The 22002-nt window shown below is 38.9% G+C and overlaps 1 protein-coding gene across 1 annotated transcript; it reads right to left on the bottom strand.

Moving 5' to 3' along the window:
• Positions 1 to 522: 522 nt before the first annotated feature.
• pi15.L (peptidase inhibitor 15 L homeolog) lies at positions 523 to 21578 on the bottom strand. Its single transcript, XM_018268082.2, has 6 exons — positions 21342 to 21578; positions 19799 to 20116; positions 5851 to 5969; positions 3955 to 4087; positions 3748 to 3863; positions 523 to 1461 (listed from the first exon to the last, which is right to left on the bottom strand). Exons 2-6 carry the CDS (start codon positions 20069 to 20071, stop codon positions 1326 to 1328), a joined length of 777 nt encoding a protein of 258 aa, XP_018123571.1. The 5' UTR covers positions 20072 to 20116; positions 21342 to 21578; the 3' UTR covers positions 523 to 1325.
• Between the last annotated feature and the right edge of the window lie 424 nt (positions 21579 to 22002).

Below are 22002 nucleotides of genomic sequence, written 5' to 3'. Positions count from 1 at the left end.
GGAGGAAAAAAAACAAAACTACTACGAATTTTTCGAGATTTATTCAAGTCCGATGGTCTAACAAACTCAGAATCCGAAACCCCGGCATCTAAATGGGGAAGGTTACAGTGGGGTATATTTATCAAAGAGTGAAGTTAATAGTGAAGTTCCGCCACTAGAGTGAAATTCCGCCACTTCCCATTCATTTCTATGGGGTTTTTAAAGGCGTTTTTATCAAAGGGTGAACTTTCACTTTCACCCATTGATAAATACACCTTTCAAAATCCCATAGAAATGAATGGAGAGCTGGGGAATTTCACTCTAGTGGCGGAACTTCCCTCTTTGATAAATTTACCCCAGTGTCTGCACTGATGTCCGTACTGATAGCCGATGATTTTGGGGTTTCGGCATATAAAACTCAGAAAACTAAGAAAAAAAGGTCGTTTTTGTGGAAAACTCTGAACAATGTGGAGTTTTCGGGGGAAAGCTCCGAAGTTTGCCTATTTTTTCTGGCTTTTTTCTTCATAAAAAAGGTCCATTCAGGAATTCGGAGTTGCTCGAAGTTTGATATTAGAAATACTGACCTTGATAACCCCCTTTATATACATTTACAGCATAACAATGGCAGACATTTCTATGCTGATTTTAAGAGGTTTTTTATATAAAGCACCAAAAATAAATTAGAATCAAAATAAGCACCATTAATAAAGATATCTGTGTTGCTCTATAATAATATCTGGTGTTTGCTTCCTCTTCTAAAGAAGAATTCTGCAATAGATTTTGCTCCTTCTTCAGGATTTAGTAAGTAGATCTGGCAGAGATTGAGCCAACTGATCGAATGAATAACAAAGGGGGTTTGTATAGGTTGACATCATCTGTTACAATAATACTTACAGACTACAAAGCTGTTATCTCTGATAGAAATATATTCATAGAATATTCATTTATATTCAACGCTACATGACAATATCTTTTAAATATGATATAGTTGTGAAGAATATTGTTACAAAACAAACATACTGTATATAGATGAAGCACCTGCCTGAAACGTAAACCTCTAACCAATATGTTCCTTATAGACAAGTGTAAAGTCTTCCCTTCTCTTCACCTCCATCAAATCATCATACTGTACATCTATAGCTGTTTCAAAGGCAAACAGTAGCACCAAAGATTAGCTAAATTCTCCATCTTGCTTCTGCCATGATAAATGTCGGCGGAGATAAGTTACAAATCTGCCTCTGTTTCTAACCGTGCAAATATTTGAATCTCAGCAGCTCATAATAATTTAATGTAAAACTGAGAAAAAAGAAACTCGGATCGTCTTTTGTAATCAATACAAACTGAGATCACTTAAACCAGTGCAAGTAGTTGGAGGTGACTCCTGGAAAACATTGGTTGTCACTACAGGATCCTCCATAGCTCGGGGGGCAGGCTGAACATGGAACTCCGATTGTGTATGGCGCTTCTCCAATCCAGTTGCCCCTAAAATGCAAAATACAAATAAAAATGTTATTGACATTGGCAAAATGGTAATAGTTATTCCTTTTTCATAATAGGAGAACTATAGGAATTTTGAGTCTCTGTTATGTATTTTTAAACTTTTTTGCTGATCAGTTTTGAGAGTTTTTTTCAGTCCAATGTGACTTCCAGGGGCAGATTTACATATGGTCGAATATCGAGGGTTAATTAACCTTCGATATTCGACTGCCGAATGTAAATCCTTCGACTTCGAATATCGAAGTCGAAGGATTTACTGCAAATAGCTCGATAGATTTACCGCAAATAGTTCGATCGTTCGATGGAACGATTAAATCATTTGAATCGTTCGATTCGAAGGATTTTAATCTATCTATCGAGCGATTTTTCTTCGACCAAAAAATTGTTAGAAAGCGTATGGGGACCATCCCCATAGGCTAACATTGCACCTCGGTAGGTTTCAGGTGGCGAAGTAGGGGGTCGAAGTTTTTTTTAAAGAGACAGTACTTCAACGATCGAATGGTCGAATATTCGAAACAATTTTTAGTTCGAATCGTTCGATTCGAAGTCGAAGTCATAGTCGAAGGTCAAAGTAGCCAATTCGATGGTCGAAGTAGCCAAAAAAAACTTTTCCTTCACTCGAACTAAGTGAATGTGCCCCCTAATATCTGGGTTTATTTTAATACACACGTTTCTAAGCATCATGGGCTACTTCTTCACTTAGCACCAATTGTAAGCATTTATTTGACAGTTTATATGGCTTTTATCTGTTATCAACACATATATGGGGAAATGTAATTAAAGTGGCAAAGAGCAAAACAATTCGCACCAATAAGAATAAAAATCCATATCTCTCAATGTATTAAACGGTTATTTCATTGCGAATTTTAATTGCGCACTCTTAAGAAGTCCTTGAAGGTGTCGTAATCTTTTGGAGCAAACATAACGACTGTTTCAAGGAGAAGTTTTATTACATTTACTGGGCACTGGCGCAAACTATAAAATTCGCAAACCTTCTTCCACTGTCGGAAGTGGGCGCTAAACAGTTTCCGGGTTCACAAAAGCTACTGTATATTAAATTGGCGCGAAGGAAAATTTGTGAAAATTTGCGCAAAGGCATAACTTTTCACATTGGGAATAGTTTTTCCGTTACCGACTTTTATTACATTCCCCCGATAGAACCCACACCAGAAACAACTCCAGAGCAACAAGGTTCTTTAAACTATAGAAACCACTGCAAAGAAAAGACAGACTTGTCCTTCTCACACCATGACAAATTAGGTCTCATCAATTAATATGGATCAACTGGCAGTTATGAGGTTTTCAAGTGGACAAAAAGGTTGAACTTGATAGACATACATCTCTTTCCATCTCACTTCCAATGTGTGGGTTTACTAATTATAATTATAGCACAATTAATTCCAACTGATTCATAAAAATTACAGGAATGGAACCTATTATCCAAAATGCTCGGGGCCTGGGGTTTTCCGGATTGGATTTTTCTGGAGAACAGGTTTTCTATTAATGGATCCTATATCTGTACCAACAATTTAAAACGGATCTGATCAATCTTCAAAAGTGTGGACTGAAAGCATTTAGGGCATTTTATATTTTATTTCTGGTGTTAAAGGCCTTAGCTATGGTCACAAGCTAATTTCATTATCTTGGATACATCTACTTCCCCAATTTTTCATTTGATCTGGTAACATTACTTGTAAACACAAATATATAATTTTGCCTAACGAGAGGAACATATAATTCTACTGAACTTTCCATTAAATGTTCATTATATATTCCCAGTGGTTTTGAAGGTATTTATTCATGTAATTGATATAGAAAGGGATGTCTGCCTGCCCTTTGCTATGGTCTAGACTGTTGGGTCTGACTATTAAAAACAATGCAGAAGGGTCTCATTTATGAAGCAACTGAAATATGCTTAGTGCAAAATTCAGTAACAAATTGCCTCTTTTTTGCCCAATATGTAACATTTTCCCCAGAATCATAATAATGGGTGCATGCTAAGCAGATCCAGACTGAGAATTAAAATAGGCCCTGGCATTTCAGGTACACAGAAGCCCAATCAGCCCACATAGAGGCCCAAACAGCCCCCACCAGCCCACTAAATACTGACTTTCTATGGCACCTTATAACAGCCCCTCTGGCATTTGCCAGAACCCACTGATTGCCAGTCTGGGCCTGATGCTAAGTAGTGCCCACTGCAATTTAAGCACAGTGTACCAATAGGGGCACAGTATTTCATTAATCACTTGCAAGTTTCACAACCAGGCTTACTTTGGAGAGTAATTGCACACCAAATAGACAGCTCTTCTCCATACGGCCCCCCATACATTCATATTGTGGCACGTATGTATAGCACACCCTATTCTATTGGTTGTGGCCCACACCATCTGGAAAGCAAAAAAAACAAATATTTCTTAATCATCAAATATGCAATGGGTTTACTCATCATGAATAACTCATGAATAAAAATCATTTTACCTGTGTGTAATGCGTACACATTGGTCCATAACATCGCAAAGGACATCGAGGGTTGCATTCTTGAGGATATGGAAAAGCATAATCTTTAACTTCATCATACCAGGGCTTCACCAGCTGAAGTATAGATTTATATCTAAAACAGGCCAAATCGATATGGATTTATAAATTAAACACGTTTAAATCGTTTCCAAGTGCATTTATTTGCAGCAGATCATCATTTAATGTATTCTTGCAAAAGGAAAGTTTAAACAGGAAAACTAGAGGAAGAATAAAATGGAACTTGCTCCTGTCCCTATAGATCTTTGGCACTGCTTAGCAAATAAGATGGTTTAAGAAATAGGAACATATTGATGCACGAGTCATTGATCCATAATTGGAAGAATATCTAGAACAGCAGCACACCCTAACTGACCTTCAAAGCTGTGCTTTCAGGTGCATCTCAGAAGAACAACTAGTAACTTGGAAGATAGCTCATAGTACAAGTTGATCCAGGGATTAGTCCAAGGCACATTGGAGAAGCTTCAAATGGGTTTTTTTGCCTTCCTCTGGATCAACTGGCAGTTAGGTTTCAACCTAACTTACTATTGTACTATATAACTGGCCTTCTGAATGAGCCCTCTGCTCAAGCATCCACAAGTTCAGAAAACCCTAATGGAAACCGTTCTATGTATTTCAAATATCATGACCACATGGGTCAAAAAGTAATGTAGTGATATGTGTCTTATAAAACCACTAGTCAGGTGGCCATAGACGTAACAATTACAATCTTTCTTGGAAAAGATCTTTCCAAGAAAGATCGTTCATTTCAATACACACGTGTAGAGCTGAATTGTCAGATAGATAAAGGTTGAAACAATAGAATTCTATCTGTATCTGATGATTCAGCACTAACAATGGCCAATGTTTGGGTTCCTTCAAAGGCACCCGATCAAAATTTTCCATCCAGCCCGATCGACGAGCTGACTGATATCCAAGTCTTCTGCCAATACCAGTAGGCTTGTTTCCCACCATACACGCTCTGAATATCGTACGAAAATTTGTTTCGTATGATATTATCTGTGGCCACCTTGAGACTCAATTAGAGAGAATGAACAACCTAATACTTTCATAAAATAGCAATGGATTTCCTATTTAAGATTCGAATTATTCTTATCCTTAATGGTAACCACCACTGTTGATCTGATTGGATAAGTAATATAAATAATACTGGGATGATTTGTGATTGAGTGAGCTCTCCAAGTTAGAGAGTATAGTACCGCTGCTTTGTCAATTTGCTAGAATTTCACTGCAACATATTGGGAAATTGCCTGGAGCCTTTCAGGATACAGATTTTCTCAAAATACTGTAAAAAAGTTATGGTTTCCAAGAGTTTTTTTTCTTTCCTAAGGGATTTTGGGTTATTGTTTTCCCAGAATGGTATTAGGAAAGGGTTTTACAAGCTTGTATAGTGGACTGTGGAGATCCTGTGTAAACATGTATTTGCTCCTAAAAGAATATCTGGGATAGCCAGCCAGAGCCGTTGAATAAAATAAATATATAAAACAAATATAACAGAACGTCAAAAAGCTCAAATTGCATAAAATGTTTTTTCTAATGTAATGTGTTATAGACAGCTTAATGCCTTTCTTATTATTACCAATTCTTATTTTCTAACTTTCAATACATAAAACAATGCTGGTCGACTATATTTTCTCAAGGAGGTCTAAATATGGCATATTATAAAAATTCAGGGGCCAATTATTTAAAAAAAATGATGAGGTCATGCCAATAAGTCATTGAAGTTCTTGAACAGGCTTAGGAGCCTTGGAAGCGTGTATAAGGCCTTCAGCTTACCTTACCGACGTGATATAATGTATAGCAGATAACAAGCACTTAAAATGAGTTGGAAGTATTTACCTTCCTGTTCTCACAGACAAGTTTTGACCAAGGAACTTCAGTAAATGGGATGGGCCATGATCCCATATACAGGTAGCAGCCCAGGCTTCAGATAATTTTGCCAAGTTGTCATCCCAGACCTGGATGTAGGACAAACCATAGAATCATCATCAGTTTAATCAATAAATAAATGTTACAGTGAGCCAATGAATGTGCTGTAAAACTGTGTCTCATGAATTGCAAATGTGTGTGTTGCAAGTAACATCAAAGATAATGATACGACACGGGGTATGATAAAATCTAAATAATAAATGGAGAGCCTGAAAACAATTCAAATCATGGATCTAAATACAGGTGTGGGATTTATTAGCCAGAATCCTCACAACTTGGGTTTTCCAGCAAAGGGATCTTTCCGTAATTTGGATGTCCTGGTCCATACCCTTAAATTTACTACAAAATAATTTAAACATTATTATTATTATTATAAAGATTGTTTTGACTCCAAGAAGGATTTATTAGATGGGAAAAAGTACAAGGTATTGTTTTATTATTACAGAGAAAAAGGAAATTATTTTTTCATTTTTTAATTATTTCATTAAAATAGAATATATCCGTAAGTCAGAGCTTTCTGGATAACGAGTTGCCAAATAACAGATCCCATACCTATACTTAATAAATGATTGCAAGAGCGAAATACAATATTTGGGTATAAATTCATTGATCCAACTAGTATTTGCCTTTTGGTTACCGAATGCTACAAAAACCAAAAGAGAAAAATAACAGAATCAATCTCCTCAAAACCTTTATGTACATTTCTCTGAGATTTGTAAATAAGTCTGGAATTTATCCATATCAATCATAAAGAGGAGTGTAATGTCTGTGCAAGATCTAGTTATATTTTCTACCTCTCCATTAGTATTTATCTGACCCCTAAATGTTAGATAAAATGCATCTTTAACATACAATATTGCATGTCTTCAAAAAACTCTTTTCAGTAAAATATATTCCACTGGCAGTTGCCCATAAGGAATTTATTTTACACGCAGTCATAGATACACTGTGTAATTTATGGTTCCATCTATTTACAAAAGCATTCTTTTCCACGTGAAACAAGCTGCAATATAATATAACAATGGCTAATAAAATATTTGAATGGATGAACAGATACCTCTAAATAACCCACAAACACCTCACGGTGGAGCTGGGATGCATCCAACATACCAAGCTTTTGGATAATTTAAGACCATGCTGCCTTGCTCCAGAAATTCAATGTAACTTGATGCAAATGCCAAGCTTTGTGTTGTGCTAAAGCCACACACTGTATAACTTACTACAGTATGGACTCGATTGGGGAATGAAAGAAAAGTCGGAAAGAGCAAACAATTAGCACAAATCAGAATAAAAAGTCTAATTTCGCAATGTAATACTCTTCCTTAAACTGTTATTACATTGCGAATTTTAATTGCACATTGCCCACTTTTAAGAAGTGCTTGAAGGTGTCGTAATCTTTTGGAGCAAACATAACGACTTTTTCAGTAAGAAGTTTTATTACATTCACTGCGCACTGGCGCTAGCTAGAAAATTCGCAAACCTTCGGAAGTGGTCGCTAAACAGTTTCCTGGTTCGCAAAAGCTATATTAAATTCGCACAAAGGCAAATTTGTTCGCACAAAGTCATAACTTATTGCATTGCGAATATTTTTTTCGTTACCGACTTTTATAACATTCCCCCAGATATATCAATAAAACTTGCTGTATTTAGTCAAGGGAAACAAAAATTCCTAACCACTCTACACCATTAAACCTCCGTAAGCAAACATGCCAGAAAAATGTGATTTAAAAAGTGACAGTTTTACAGGAAAGAAGGTATTATTGTCTAAATAATGGCTGTTTAGAAGTTATGATAAATAGACGGGTAATAACTTTAAAATGTAAGTGACAACTGAGCCTGGAAAACAGGGATAACCAGAAAGGAAATAAGATATCTTAGGACTATTACATGTGTCTTCTCCATAGGTTCAAAAGATAGGATAAGAATAAGATCTGTTATCTGGAATCCGGCTATCCTGAAAGCTCTGATTTATGGGAAAGCTGTCTCCCATAGATTTCAATTTATCCAAATAAGTCAAATTCTTTTTCCCTTTTCTCTGTAATAATACAAAAGTACCTTGAACTTAGCAAAATCAGCCTATTTGGGTTTATTTAATGTTTAAATAGTAGACTTAAGGTATAAAGATCCAAATTACGGAAATATCCCTTATCCGGAAAACCCCAGGTCCCGAGCATTCTCTCTTTTACCATAAGACTTTGGTGTCAGACTGCTACATGATCTGTATTTGAATGACTTATTTGGTACAACTACTACTACTTCCTGTCTACCATAGAACTAATGGGAAGAAGAACAAGAAAGCTTTTATTGTAACTGGTATCAACCATAAATGTGAACCGAGAGCACTAGGTCATCCCTGCAGCCTGGCATCTTTTCTGCTATAAGCCATACCTTAGCATCTGGATGGCAAATTGAAACTGCCATATTTACCCTCCAAACACACCCTAATTCACTTAATTGCACCCTTTTTGACCAGAATTAGTAAGTCCCTTGTTGACAGGGCTCCCTCCTTCCCCAGGCAGGGTGCTAGCATGTTCTAATGGTCCATGCGTGTCTATCATGATGCTGTGAGCACCAATGATCCCCACGATTGGGTGAATTAGTGCTTGGACATCATTCTTTCCATTGCGTCTATGCCTATTTTCACCCGTTCTTGCTGTTACCTTCAATCGGTTCCCTGATTTTGCCTGGATACTTTGCACAGATACTACTGCCTTCCTGATTAAACTCCAGCCTACAGCTTGTTTATGTCTCTTGCTGCCAGCCCTGACCACCAGACCCCCTTACCTAGTGTTACTGTCTACCATCATGAGTTGTGATGCTCCAATTACTATATGACTGTCTACTACTGCTTCAGATCACATCTCTCTCTCTCTCTCTCTCTCTCTCTCTCTCTCTCTCTCTCAACAACTACCTTTCGGTCTACAACTGAGAGTATACTGTGTACTGCATTGGGTTCAAGTTCTCAATAAGCCTTACACATGACATTTGGCATCCCGGATGACATTTTACCCCTAGGAATACTTTTGCCATGGCATCGCGCCAAACACTGAATGAAAGAAACCTTACACAGGGATTATACAGCATAAACAACGATAAACTTAATAGACGTGTATTTCATTACCTTTTAAAATCGAGTGGAAGATCCTATTGAATAGCCAAGGACTAAGGAGCACTGTGACACTGATGTTGATTGCATCAACCCATACAATCAGTGTTTTGTATTCTACAGATTTTCTCCTGCAATCCCATCTACTAAGTTGCATGATAGAAAATCCATTTTAGTTATTCAGGGAAAAAAGCATGCTGTAGCCTTGCCAATGTTAATAAAAGATAATATGTGGTTCTATTTATATGTAAGCCTGTTTCTTCTTGGTTATTTATTCCCTTGCAGTCTTCTAATACAGACTCTTATTTCACCAGCTAATTATGCGACTATTAGTTTTGCAAATTTTAGCATGCTGAAATCATTAGAATCTGTCAGTGACTAAAAACTGTTACATTTGTCACAATTCATACTAAATTACCCAAGGCTCTGTTAATCCCCCATAATTATATATCTCTCAGCCATGGGCCTACAGAGAGTTTTTCTGCAACTATTTAGTGCCCCTTTCTGAGAATCAGATGAATGGATCTTCATGAATTCACAATTGTATCTCTGACTCAGATACCAATGACTGTCATTTATCAGTATGCTTAGTAAGGCGTAAATTGTTAAAAGGCTTCATGGTTTCTAAGACTCTAACAACTCCCACATATATAAACTTCATTAACCAGAAAACGTATACAATTTTTAAAATTCACATATGTAACTGAAAATGCATGATAAAATGTTATAAAGTCATAAATAAAGCTCCCCATAGACTCGACGATTCTTCTTTCTGAACGACCGATTTTAGCAAAGTCCGACCAATCCTTCGAAATTATCGTGCGGTTGGTAGGATTCTAATGATTGTACATCTTACGATTTTTCGGCCAACATCTGTCAGGAAATTGATCGGCCAGGTCAAAAAATCTTTCTCGGCCCCAGTGCAATCTATATATGTTTGCAGGACCAAGCAGGCAGCTACTCTTTGTTTTCCTGGCAAATTGGTCTTTTTAGTTGATGGTCAATTCGTACGATTGTTCCGAGATAAATGTGGTCTCACGATGAGGATCGGATCTTTTAAAAATCTCAACATCTATGGCCAGCTTAGTCGATATGTTCCCAAATGTATGCCACTTGGTCTAGAACGGTTTTCACCTGGATATATGAAACAATTGGGTGCCAAACATGTAATTTTAATGTGACCACTTACAAGAGTTACTATACCAAGGGTGCAAAGTGCACTCCGACCTGTGCCCCCCCCCCATGAATACAGGGCTACCTGTGTTTGTCAGCACTTTATACAGGAGGGACAGGGGGTAGGCACATAGACACACTGTTCCTTACCTATTTCAGAGAGTTTCTGGATGGTGCAAAGGAGGCCTGTATTGAGAACCTGACTATAACGTACTTGACTATTAGGATCCTTAGAAGCAGCGGATACACTTAAATACACAGGAGATCCCTGTGGATTCCGGTGTTCACCGACGCGCTTTTGGGGCCCCGGGCTTTCTGCTGTGGAACCAACAAAGAGTTAGTGCGTGAAATAGTATAAGTCTGTAAGAGGCAAGGATTAGGCAAGACGTAGTCGGGAAACAAGCAATACGGGTCGAGGCAGATGGCTAGAATCGGAGTAAAAAAACAGGATATTTCAAAAAGTAGGATCTTAAAACAGAAGCCATCTGAGGCACTGTCCAGGCCCGGATTTGTGGTGCTGCCCAGCCACATCCTTGGGCGCACTGTGGACGCGAAGCTCCCCAGTGCTTCTGTGCCTTACAGCACTACGACCGGCGCTAGAACACTGCGGCAACGGGGGGCAGGGGCAGAGAGGATCGGAAGTGGTCGGCACTGGGACCATGTGGGCCTCGGGGCGCCGCTTAGTCAAATCCGGCCCTGGCACTGTCAGAATGAATTGGCTTTTTATAGAGAATTTGGTGCAAATTTAAAATTCTGCGCCAATTGATGACATCATGACACGAAAGTCGCGACACTGAGCATAGAGGCTGGTGAAGCGACGCCAGCATCACTTAAATGATCGTGAGGTGAACCCTTAAAGCGTCTGCACCCCCTCAGCCTGGAAGATATGCGCCTGGAGGTTAGGATACCAGGTGATCTCCTGGCGCGTCTTACACTGAGAGGCTGATGGACATGACTGCCTTGTAGCTGCTACAGCTGCCATGTTTTTAATCAATCACAAGGCCTAACTCTAGACAAAAGATTTTTGAAGCACTAAAGGGTTCGATTTTACAATACTTAGTGATCTAGTACTTCTTAAATGACCCCTTCTGAGTTAGAATTAAAAAAAAAAACATACGTTATACCTAGTTCCTGATGATTAATGTTCATCAGTTCTTCATCAGGACATTCAATTTGTACTTTGAACCACTATACGGAATATCATTCAAGGTACACTGTGCATTCATAGCAGAACAATCTGATATTTTTGCTATGTTCGAATATAACCGCATGTGAATAAAAAATTCATGCACCACCATCAGGAGTTAATATTTAACTAGTGTAAAAGTTCGATATTTCAGCTATAGTCCTTATTTATGTATCCAAGTTTTGACACCCGTGATGTTTAGAGTTATAGTTGCACAGAAGCCCACACTCCGATCCTAGTGTGTCTGGCAGGTGTTTATACTTACAAGAAGTAAGTTGATACAGGCATTTGTAATTTGAGCGTCTCAGTCCGCTTTCATTCCTCTTAAAACTTTAGTGGGTAAAAAGGAAGTAACGTGTGGAAGCGTTATAAAAATTTTAATAAATAATTCAAAATTGCACTCACAAGCGTTCCTCCAATAAAATCGCTTTAAAACTAATGTGGCATTCTGGTCTATTGTTCCGAGTCCTTTGCGTAACTGAACCGTCCAATGCGTTCACCTTAGTCCAGTGTAGTTTCCTCGGGTCACCGGCTGCTGCTTCCACACTCTCGTCCTATAGCTGACCTGTTTCGCCAAATGGCTTCATCCAAATGAGTGATTCGGCGAAAAGATACAGGTACAGGATTGGAGAAGAAAATTTAAAAATCCAGCAAAGAAGCAGGAAGAAAGGCTATCTTAACTAATAAACAAATAGTAAAAATATGAATTATGTAATTTTGGCCTGTAGGAGAAGACAGAGGATAACAGATGTAATGTTATGTAGATTCTTGTCTGCAATGGACTCCCAAAGCCCCTAGCAGGGAAAAAGCACATGCAGACCACATAAACCACTGCACAGACCAGCTTTGAATCACAACGAGTCCTGACAACCTGTATATGTGGGATTTGGATAGATACGTGTGACGGTGTCAACTTACTCCATTAAAAGTCCCATGAAGGCCTTTACTGGCACTATAGACAATTTTCTAGACCTCTATCAATGAAGATGGAGGTGTATAACATGGATTGGTAGGCGACAATGAAGAATGAGCCTGGATTAGAAAAAATAGTCCTAACCAGAAGAAGATCTAGCAGGGTAGGATAAGGGGACCAATGCTTTAGTGCCTTATTATCATGCATGGAAGTTAAGGTGGCCATACACGGGCAGATTAAAGTTGCCGATAGCGGTCCTTTACACGATTAGTCGATTCTTTAGATCGATTCATCTGCCCTAGCCCTAGCCCAGTATTGCCCTGCCATTGGTGGGCATAATGATATGCTCATTTGGCGAGGTTGCTTATCATATATGGCCACCTTTAGTCTCCTTTTAATATCAGTGCTCCAGTACCCCTCCCAGGTGTCCCAGTCAAATGAATTTCAATAATGCTTGTGATGCATCCAAGTAACATCACATATAGATAGGGATGCACTGAATCCACTTTTTTAGTATTCAGCTGGACCCCAAATCCTTTGTGAAAGATTCAGCTGAATACAGAACCAAATCCAAACCCTAATTTGCATATCTAAATCAGGGAGAAAGAGAACCGCACGCACAGCACTCAGCTAAAAAAAAATTTGACTTCCTGTGTGATGAAAAATTCGGCTGAATCCTACTGAAAAAGGCAGAATCCCCTGCTGAAAATGGCCAAATCCTGGATCCCTACTTATAAATGAGGGCTTCTATGGACTATATGAGGAAACAAGATTAAGTCAGGATTATGAATTCTTTCATGTGGAGCTGCACAGAAATGTTTCTATGTATGACTTTACTGCTGCATGGGAGCCACTGTCTCTATCCAAAGGAGAGTTATAGAGGGGATGTAGTGCCGCCTGGGGTATAAAGCTCATGGGATTGGGACTGTGCTTGTCCAGCAAGAGTGGGAGTTTGGGACTGTGTCCGGGGTAACTATTGCCAGGAGTTGAAAGACCACATGGGTCCCCCAAGGCACGGTTAATATTGAAATGTGATTTGAATTTGCCTTTATCCTTCACTTATATAAAGTTCTATTTTTTTGCTGCATGTGTGTGTTTTCAATTATTGTTTCCCAGTGGGGCCACCCTTAGGTGTAATCCCTGGATGCCACTAGGTGATGGCACTGCCATTGAGAGAAATTTCCAGTACCCTTTCATTCAGCAAAGGGGATTGAGGACATGTGGATGGTGAGATATTGATGATGTGTATCCTAGAATTCAAGTGGTGGCCAAGATAGGATCACACTTCTTAAAGTGCTTTACAATGGAAATGTTTTGCAAGGAAATAAACTATAAACACAATTTGTCTTTTTCTGAAATTCCATTACTATTCTGGATGAATCTCCCCATTCCACAAGTTAACATTCACTTTACAACAATACTAAGGCATTACCAATGATGTAAAAAGATATGGAATTAAGAGTGATTTTGTGTGTCTTCGCTACTTTTTACCACTATTAAAGAAGCATTCCAAAGCCTGTCAGCATTGTGCACTGCAGAAGCTGGCACTAGTTATGATAAAATTCCAACAGAATTAAGTCTGTCGAGCTCACCAGATAAACTCTAGGAACGTTTAATAGAATAATAAAATATTTGTATAAAAATTCCCTCCAAGGTAATGAAACCACTATTCTGTAGAATGGAAATTCCCATAAACTCTGATGATGAAAGCAAATAAATATAATTTTCCATATACTGTATAGAACTGACACAGATCTTGTACTGGGATTATATCACCAAGAATGGACCTAGCGTTGCAGGTATTTTTTTTAATACCTTTCCTGATGATTCAGTGCAGGAGTGATGTCACTTCCGGCTTACGATGATGTCACTGCCGGTAAGTTTAACTGTACAGGGTCTGGGTAGAGTAGTGGCTCTGGGTAGGGGGGTGTGTTGGGTGGTGGGTCTGGTTAGGGGTTCGCGGGTGCAGTTTGGGCACAGTTCCTTCCAATTGGATCCGTGAAGGACTCTACAGAGAGCAGCCAGACCCTGGGGCGGAACTGCTCTTTGAATGAGACTTAGGGAGTCACTTATGTCCTGGGTCTATATAAATGACCCTTGAGCTCCAGTGCTCTGAACTGTTCAAGTGTAGTGATGAGCGAATTTCTCCCGTTTCGCCGAAGAATTTGCGAATTTCTAGTGAAATTCACGAAATGGCAAAGGCGACAATTCCAATGCCGGCAACATTTCTGATGCCAGCAACAATTCCGATGCACATTAAAGTCAAAGGGCATCTATTAATTGCCACAGGCGTCAGAATTGTCTTGATGATTTCGTAAATTTATTCGCCCCCGTGGACCTTTGCCGCAAATTTGCGCTGCTGAATAAATCAGCCCATCACTAGCCAAGTGTCCAAATACTAAGGAAAGTGTAAATGGTGTCTACTTTGAACACCATCTTAATCTTCATAAAGTCTCTTTCATTTCTTTTTGGGGAATGCAACAAAAACATACAGTTCATCATTTAGCACACCTGCACTTAATTCTATAGTGATTAACTGCAATAGAATTACATACTACAGCCTCTAGAATCTATAGCAAATAAAATAGCCAATATATTTTCCTCCTTCCTAACATCTGGCTGCACATACTTTAGAAGGACTTGGTTCAGCTGGTGAGCATCGAAGTCTATTTGTTCAGAGACTGCATTACGGAACTGTTGGTGACTGTGTGCGTCATGAGAAAATAACTAATTGGTATCCTAGACCCATTAGTTGTATTTCTTTGACCTTTGCCCCTTCGTTTCCGACTATTTCAAAGTGGGAAGGAAAAGCGTTTCTTTGAGTTACATGGTAAACCATCTGCCTTTTGAGCACCAGGGTGGTGGTCTGCTGTGTCTGTAACCTGTTTGCCAGCTGTTGTCCAGTTCTACTGCTACTACTGAAAACATTGTAAAGATGTCAGGAGAATATTTCAAATATTTCTAGACTGGTAAGAATGTTGCTTCTCTCAGGGCAGCATGTGTGTGTGTGAATATGGAGAGTTCTTTCTTCCTAAGACTTTGACTTTAAGCTGCTAAAGTGGGCCAGGAAACTGAAACCGGCGATGTTTGGAAAACGTTTTTTCGCTGCCAACAAAAACAGTTTAAGTCACTGTACACAAAACAGTCTAACCAGCTCATTAGTAGAACAAACTACCTCTGAGCATTGGCACATGGTTGTGACTATAATGTGTTACATGTGGTAGGAAACTCACTCATTACTGACATATATTACCCACCCAATTCATTATTGTTTAAAGGAGAACTAAACCCTAATAATGTATTTGGCTAAAAATGCCATATTTTATATACTGAACTTATTGCACCAGCCTAAAGTTTCAGCTTGTCAATAGCAGCAATGATCAAGGACTTCAAACTTGTCACAGGGGGTCACCATCTTGGAAAGTGTCTGCGACACTCACATGCTCTATGGGCTCTGAGCAGCTGTTGAGAAACTGAGCGTAGGGGTCGTCACTAATTATCAAGCAGAAAATGTAATTTCCGCTCTCTGTAATTTAAGCGGAGCTATAGGGCTGATTATTAAATTCTGATGCTAGTTGCACTGGTTTCTGTGCTGCCATGTAGTAATTATCTGTATTAATTACGAATTAGCCTTATACTGTGACATCTCTATTCTATGTGCACTGTATATTGTGAGTGGGTCCCTAAGCTCAGTAAGTGACAGCAGCACAGAGCATGTGCAGTGAATCAGCAGAAAAGAAGATGGGGAGCTACTGGGGCATCTTTGGAGACACAGATCTTTACTGCTAAAGGGCAGGTACAGAAGCCCAAAACATAATGTACAACATTTCTAGCCAGGGGCGCTCCGCCAATGAGGCGAGCTGAGCCGCTCGCCTCAGGCGGCAGCGCCAGACAGGATTCCAGGGGCGGCAAAAAGCCGCTCCTGCACCTTTAAGAGCCGAATTTCCGGTTTTTAAACCGGAAATTCGGCTGCGCTATTGCGAGAGAGCGCAATTGCGCTCTCCGCAATCGTTTTCCTGCCTCCCCTCGCCGACAGGTAAGTCGGTGCGGGGGCGGCAATGCAGGAGCCGCCTCAGGCGGCTCCTTCCCCAGAAACGGCGCTGTTTCTAGCTACTTCTTTAGTTTAGCTTTAGTTCTCCTTTAACCCCTATGTTCATTGTATTTGTATGACTTGAAGGTCCAGAGTTATGTTCCATTAAAGCTGGTTGTAGTTAGGGTATACTCCTTGGTACATAGACTAAAGGCCCAATACAATATGCATCAACATTACAAGCGAATAATACATCTATTCATTAATTTCTGAGCTCTGAGGACTTCTAAATATTCACAAATAAATTAATCATTAAGTAACGATGACAGTTTTTCACGGCAGTTTTCGCCGAGTAACATTTGATATTCCAAGTGGTGCACTGTGCTGGGAGTCACTCGAGAAGCTGACACACGGAGTTTGCTATCCAAGAAACAGACCCAGAAGTCCTGCTGCCTCAATGAAAATTGAATTACAGTGCTGCAAGAATTCTTGTAGAGCAAAAAGGGAATAAGAGAAAGGAAATAAAGACTGTACAGGTCATATGATTTAAGTTAACTTTTAATATGGCCAATGTTAAGCAACTTTTTTTTTTGTCTTTTTCTTCTGCTTCTAAAACACTGATGTTACAAATTGTAACAACTTCTCCACATCTTACAGACAGCATGCAGGAACTACATAACCCACAATGCATTGCACTGGGATGTTCCTTTCCTTATTGAAATCACTTGTGGGGTTTGGAGGATGCAGGCTGAGGACAGATGGCTGTTAATACAATGTAACAGTAGTCAGCCAGCTCAGCAAAGTAGTCAGAGAGATCAGCAGGAGGCGTAGGGAACTGTCAGAAACCATTAAAATGATGAAAAGTATGCATATTTTTTAACTGATGTATATTGCAAAGTTGCTTGAATTTATATTTACTTTTCAAAAAGCTTAAAGTGGACCTGTCACCCAGACACAAAAATCTGTATAATAAAAGTCCTTTTCAAATTAAACATGAAAACCAATTTCTATTTTTTATTAAAGCATTCATAGCTGTTGTAAGCTCATTTTAAAATTTCAGATGTCAATCAAATATTGTCTGCCCCTCCCCTATGCCCTGGTCATAGAGCCCGGGCAGACAATTTCTTTCACTTTCCATTTAGCTCTTCCCAGATGTCACTGCTCTCCCCACATTCCCCCGTTCTCTTCACCATTTAATTGTGTAGCCAGTACATGGGGATGGACATCAGGTCCCCCATTCTGGTGCACAAACAAGATTCTGAGATGATACAAGGCTTGTCTTAATAACAGTGTCCACAAAATGGCTCCTGCCTGCTTGTTATAATTATGAATTCCCAGACTGGAAGGAAACAAGATTCAAATAATTTATATAGTGTAATTAAAGTTAATTTTGCTTGACTAATGTGATAAAATAGGATTTTGAATAATTTTTTGGGGGTGACGGGTCCCCTTTAAGTTATGTTTTTGTGGAGTTTCCCTTTAAGAAAGCATACCCACATTTTCAGATTTAATGGGGGAGGTCTGAATATGTGTGTACTTGAAAATAACACCCCGTGGGCAAAACCCAGAACCTCATGTGTTCATTGTAGGGACGCACCGAATCCAGGATTCGGTTCGGGATTCGGCCAGGGTTCAGCCTTTTTCAGCAATATTCAGATTCGGCCGAATCCTTCTGCCTGGCCGAACCGAATCTGAATTTGCATGTGCAAATGACATGACTTTTTGTTACAAAACAAGGAAGTAAAAAATATTTTTCCATTGCCACCCCTAATTTGCATATGCAAATTAGAATTCAGATTCGGTTCGGTATTCGGCCAAATCTTTTGTGAAGGATTCGTGGGTTCGGCTGAATCCAAAATAGTGTATTTGGTGCATCCATAGTTCATTGTCTATATGGGTGTTTTAATGACTACATCTCTCTTCTCAATCCACCTGATTTTCTGCCTATTCTTGTTTTTTACCAGTTCCTGCATGTCCACATTTTGTGTGATTACCATTATCGTCAGCTTATTGTGCATGTTGGGGGATCAGTGGTGACCAAAGTCGGTCACATGTGCAAAATAAACCGGAATTAAATGCTCAATAAGAATGTCAATATTGATTCAGGACAGCAGACTGGCTACTACCCAAATCGCTGTCACTCATACAGTTGTTAGAGCAGGAAGCAGACTTTGTTCCCAGCAGCATAATGTGTTTTTTGTGGGTAGTTGGCAAATGACTCATTTCCACAACAAATAAGAGTGGACGAATGTGCTTATGTTAATATTATGAAGGTAGGAATTGTATGTACTTTGGTGTAAAAGCTAATACCCATTTGTATTATTCTATTAGTGTGAAATGGTATCATAGACCATGCACTTAATGTTCATTCTCTTCTTTTATTTTATACCGGTTAAAGGGGTGGTTCACCTTTAAGTTAACTTTTAGTATGTTATAGAATGGCTAATTGTACGCAACTTTTTAATTGGCCTTCATTTTTTCTTTTTTTTTTAATATAGTTTTTGAATTATTTGCCTTCTTCTGACTCTTTCCAGCTTCCACGTGTGGGTCACTGACAAAATCTAAAACAAATGCTCTCTAAGTCTACAAATGAATTGTTATTCCTACTTTTTATTACTCGTCTTTCTATTCAGCCCCTCCCCTACTCATATTCCTGTCTCTTATCAAGGCATGGTTGCTAGGGTAATTTGGAGCGTAGCAACCAGATTGCTGAAACTGCAAACTTGAGAGCTGCTGAATAAAATGCTAAATAATTCACGAACCACAATTAATAAAAAATGAAAACCAGTTGCCTATTGTCTAAGAATATCATTCTCTACATCATACTAAAAACTAATTTAAAGGTGAACTACCCCTTTAAAGGGGTGGTTCACCTTAAAATTAACTTTTGCTATGTCATAGAATGGCTCATTCTAATCAGCTTTGCAATTGGTCTTCTTTTTTTATAGTTTTTTAATAATTTGCTTTTTCTTTTGACTCTTTCCAGCTTTCAAATGGGGTTCACTGTCCCCATCTAAAAACAAATGCTCTATAAGGCTACACATTAATTGTTATTGATTCTTTTTATTACTCATATTTCTGTTCAGCACCTCTCTTATTCATATACCAGTCTCTTTTTCAAATCAGTTCATGGTCATTAGGGTAATTTGAACCCTAGCAACCAGATTGCTGAAACTGCAAACGGGAGAGCTGTCGAATAAAAAGCTAAATAACTCAAAAACCACAAATAATAATAAATGAAAACCAATTGCAAATTGTCTCAGACTATCACTCTCTACATCATAATACAATTTACGTCTACGTATACGTCTTTTGTAATAATTATTAGATTGTAAATATAAATGAAGTATCCTAAAATATGCAGTGGGAGATGAATATGGCATTTTAAAGTCAACATTTAAATATTCATCATTACAAAACACAAAGAAGTTGACAGTTACGTTCACTCACCATGTATTCCATGTTGGCGGCAGGTGGAAAGACTTTGCCTCTGACTTGATTATGGTATTCAACGATTGCGATCATGTCATTCTGAGAAATGTAGCGCTTCTTTCTGGCCTTGGGAGCTTTGACAGCGTCCAGTCGAGTGCTCAGATCTGGCTCTATGATGGTGTAATTGCTGGCTGCAGATGCTAAGTCTGAGGACTTAGGTAATACTAAACCACATGTTTCGCACAGAAGGGAAAGCAGGAAAGCAGCACTGATTGAAATCATGTCTATCATAGCTTAAATGCAAGCTGTCAGCCTTGGCAATACAGTGCCTGGAATCTGTAAATACAAATGGGATACATTCAACTTCCATGAACTCCTCTGCATGGGGGCAGCATGTGGAACACAAGTCTTTTTAAAAGCTTTTTAAAGGGGAACTATCGTGAAAATTAAAATTTTATATTAGCTTCAGCATATTGAAATAAGAAACTTTCTAAATACAATCAATTAAAAATTCTGTACTGCTTCTGAAGTAATCAAGTTTTTGTTCACAATCCCTCCCGCATCTGTTTCTCTTCTTTTTGTCTCCATTCAGGAGTTGGGTGTCAGATGAATGATCCAATATATCTTATTGGGGGGCTCCTTTTGCCTAGAAGATGTATTAGAGCTCACTCTATTAGGGCTCTTACAGACGAGCGTTTTTACCTGCGCTCCCCTGCGTTCCGTTTTTCTGCGTTCAGCCGCAGGGGAGCGCAGGGATAGACGCATTATATTTTTTGAAATGGGGCTGTACTCACACAGACGCGTGTAGGCGCCGAACGCAGGAAAAATTCAGCATGTTGTGTCTCAACCTGCGTTCGGCGCCTACACGCGCCTGTGTGAGTACAGCCCCATTTGAAAAAATGTAATGCGCCAATCCCTACGCTCCAATGCGGCTGAACGCAGAAAAACGGAACGCAGGGGAGCGCAGGTAAAAACGCTCGTCTGTAAGAGCCCTTAAAATCATCATAAAATCCTGTCTCTCTACATGCAGAATTTTGCAAAAGGCTGTTGTTGTGTTAGATTTTGTTTGTACTGGAATCAATTATTTGAGTGAGCTCTAATACATCTGCTAGAAAAGGAAGCCCCCCTATAAGATATATTGGATCTAACTGTCAATGAATAGCTGGACTCCCCAACTCCTGCATGAAGACAGAATGAAGAGAAACAGATGCTGAGAGAGGAATAGTGAACAAAACTTGATTATTTCAGAAACAATGCAGAATTTTGAATTGATTGTATTTAGAAAGTTTCTTGCTTCAGTAAGAGGAAGCTCATATTAATTTTTCATTTTTGCGATAGTTCCCCTTTAATGGCGCTATCAGTTAAAATGGTAAGAGCATTGCATAGGCACTCAATGATACAAATGACATCCAAACATGGGTTTAAACAGAATAGACTAAATAATGACATTTCAGTAGATGCCAAATGACCATAGAACCCATCTGGCATGACTATCAACAGCATGATGCATTTAAGGACAACAGTTTAAGTATTAAGAAATGAGTTTGACTGTTTGACTTACCTTTCAAATGCTAAAGATGTGGCACAAGCTCCAGCTGGTTAACTGAGATTTATGTTGTGAACTGCTCAGCCTTGTTACCGGACAATATATCCTGTCATGAAGTCAGGGAAAGAAAATAAAAAAAAGAGGGTGGGGGTTTGAAAACAAGAAAAAAAGGAAAGCCTGCTTGCTAGAGAGCTTTGGCTGCTGGAAGGCTTTCTAGATAACAGCTTTTACACATTACTGCTTGATTCCTGGAGAAAGAGCAGTCTCAGTATTTATAACGGTCCTCTGAAAGCCAAACTTATGGACAAGGAGGAGTTAGATAACAAAAACACCGATTGGATGGCATCATTTCAGGTTGGAAGATGAGAAGAGTTTACATAATATTCCATAGCAAATTGTGGAAAGAACATCACCTGCCTTAAAAGGGTTCGGGGGCATTTAGTCTAATGCTAAATGTACTTGGTTCATTCTATGGCAATATTTTCAAACCACTCATTAACAATATCCAGCTGATTAACAATATAATATAAAACAGAAGTGTATATTTTTATTTGTATAGCGCTCCTTGAGAGCAAAGCACTGTACAGCAAAACAATAAATTAGACAAGGGATCACTGCATTAATAAGTAACAATAAGTGCATTATTAGAAATACAATTCACATAAATATAAAATCT

Source organism: Xenopus laevis, chromosome 6L, assembly GCF_017654675.1.
Source record: "Xenopus laevis strain J_2021 chromosome 6L, Xenopus_laevis_v10.1, whole genome shotgun sequence".
Taxonomy (NCBI): domain Eukaryota; kingdom Metazoa; phylum Chordata; class Amphibia; order Anura; family Pipidae; genus Xenopus; species Xenopus laevis.
This window is presented reverse-complemented; position numbering and strand designations above follow the sequence as displayed.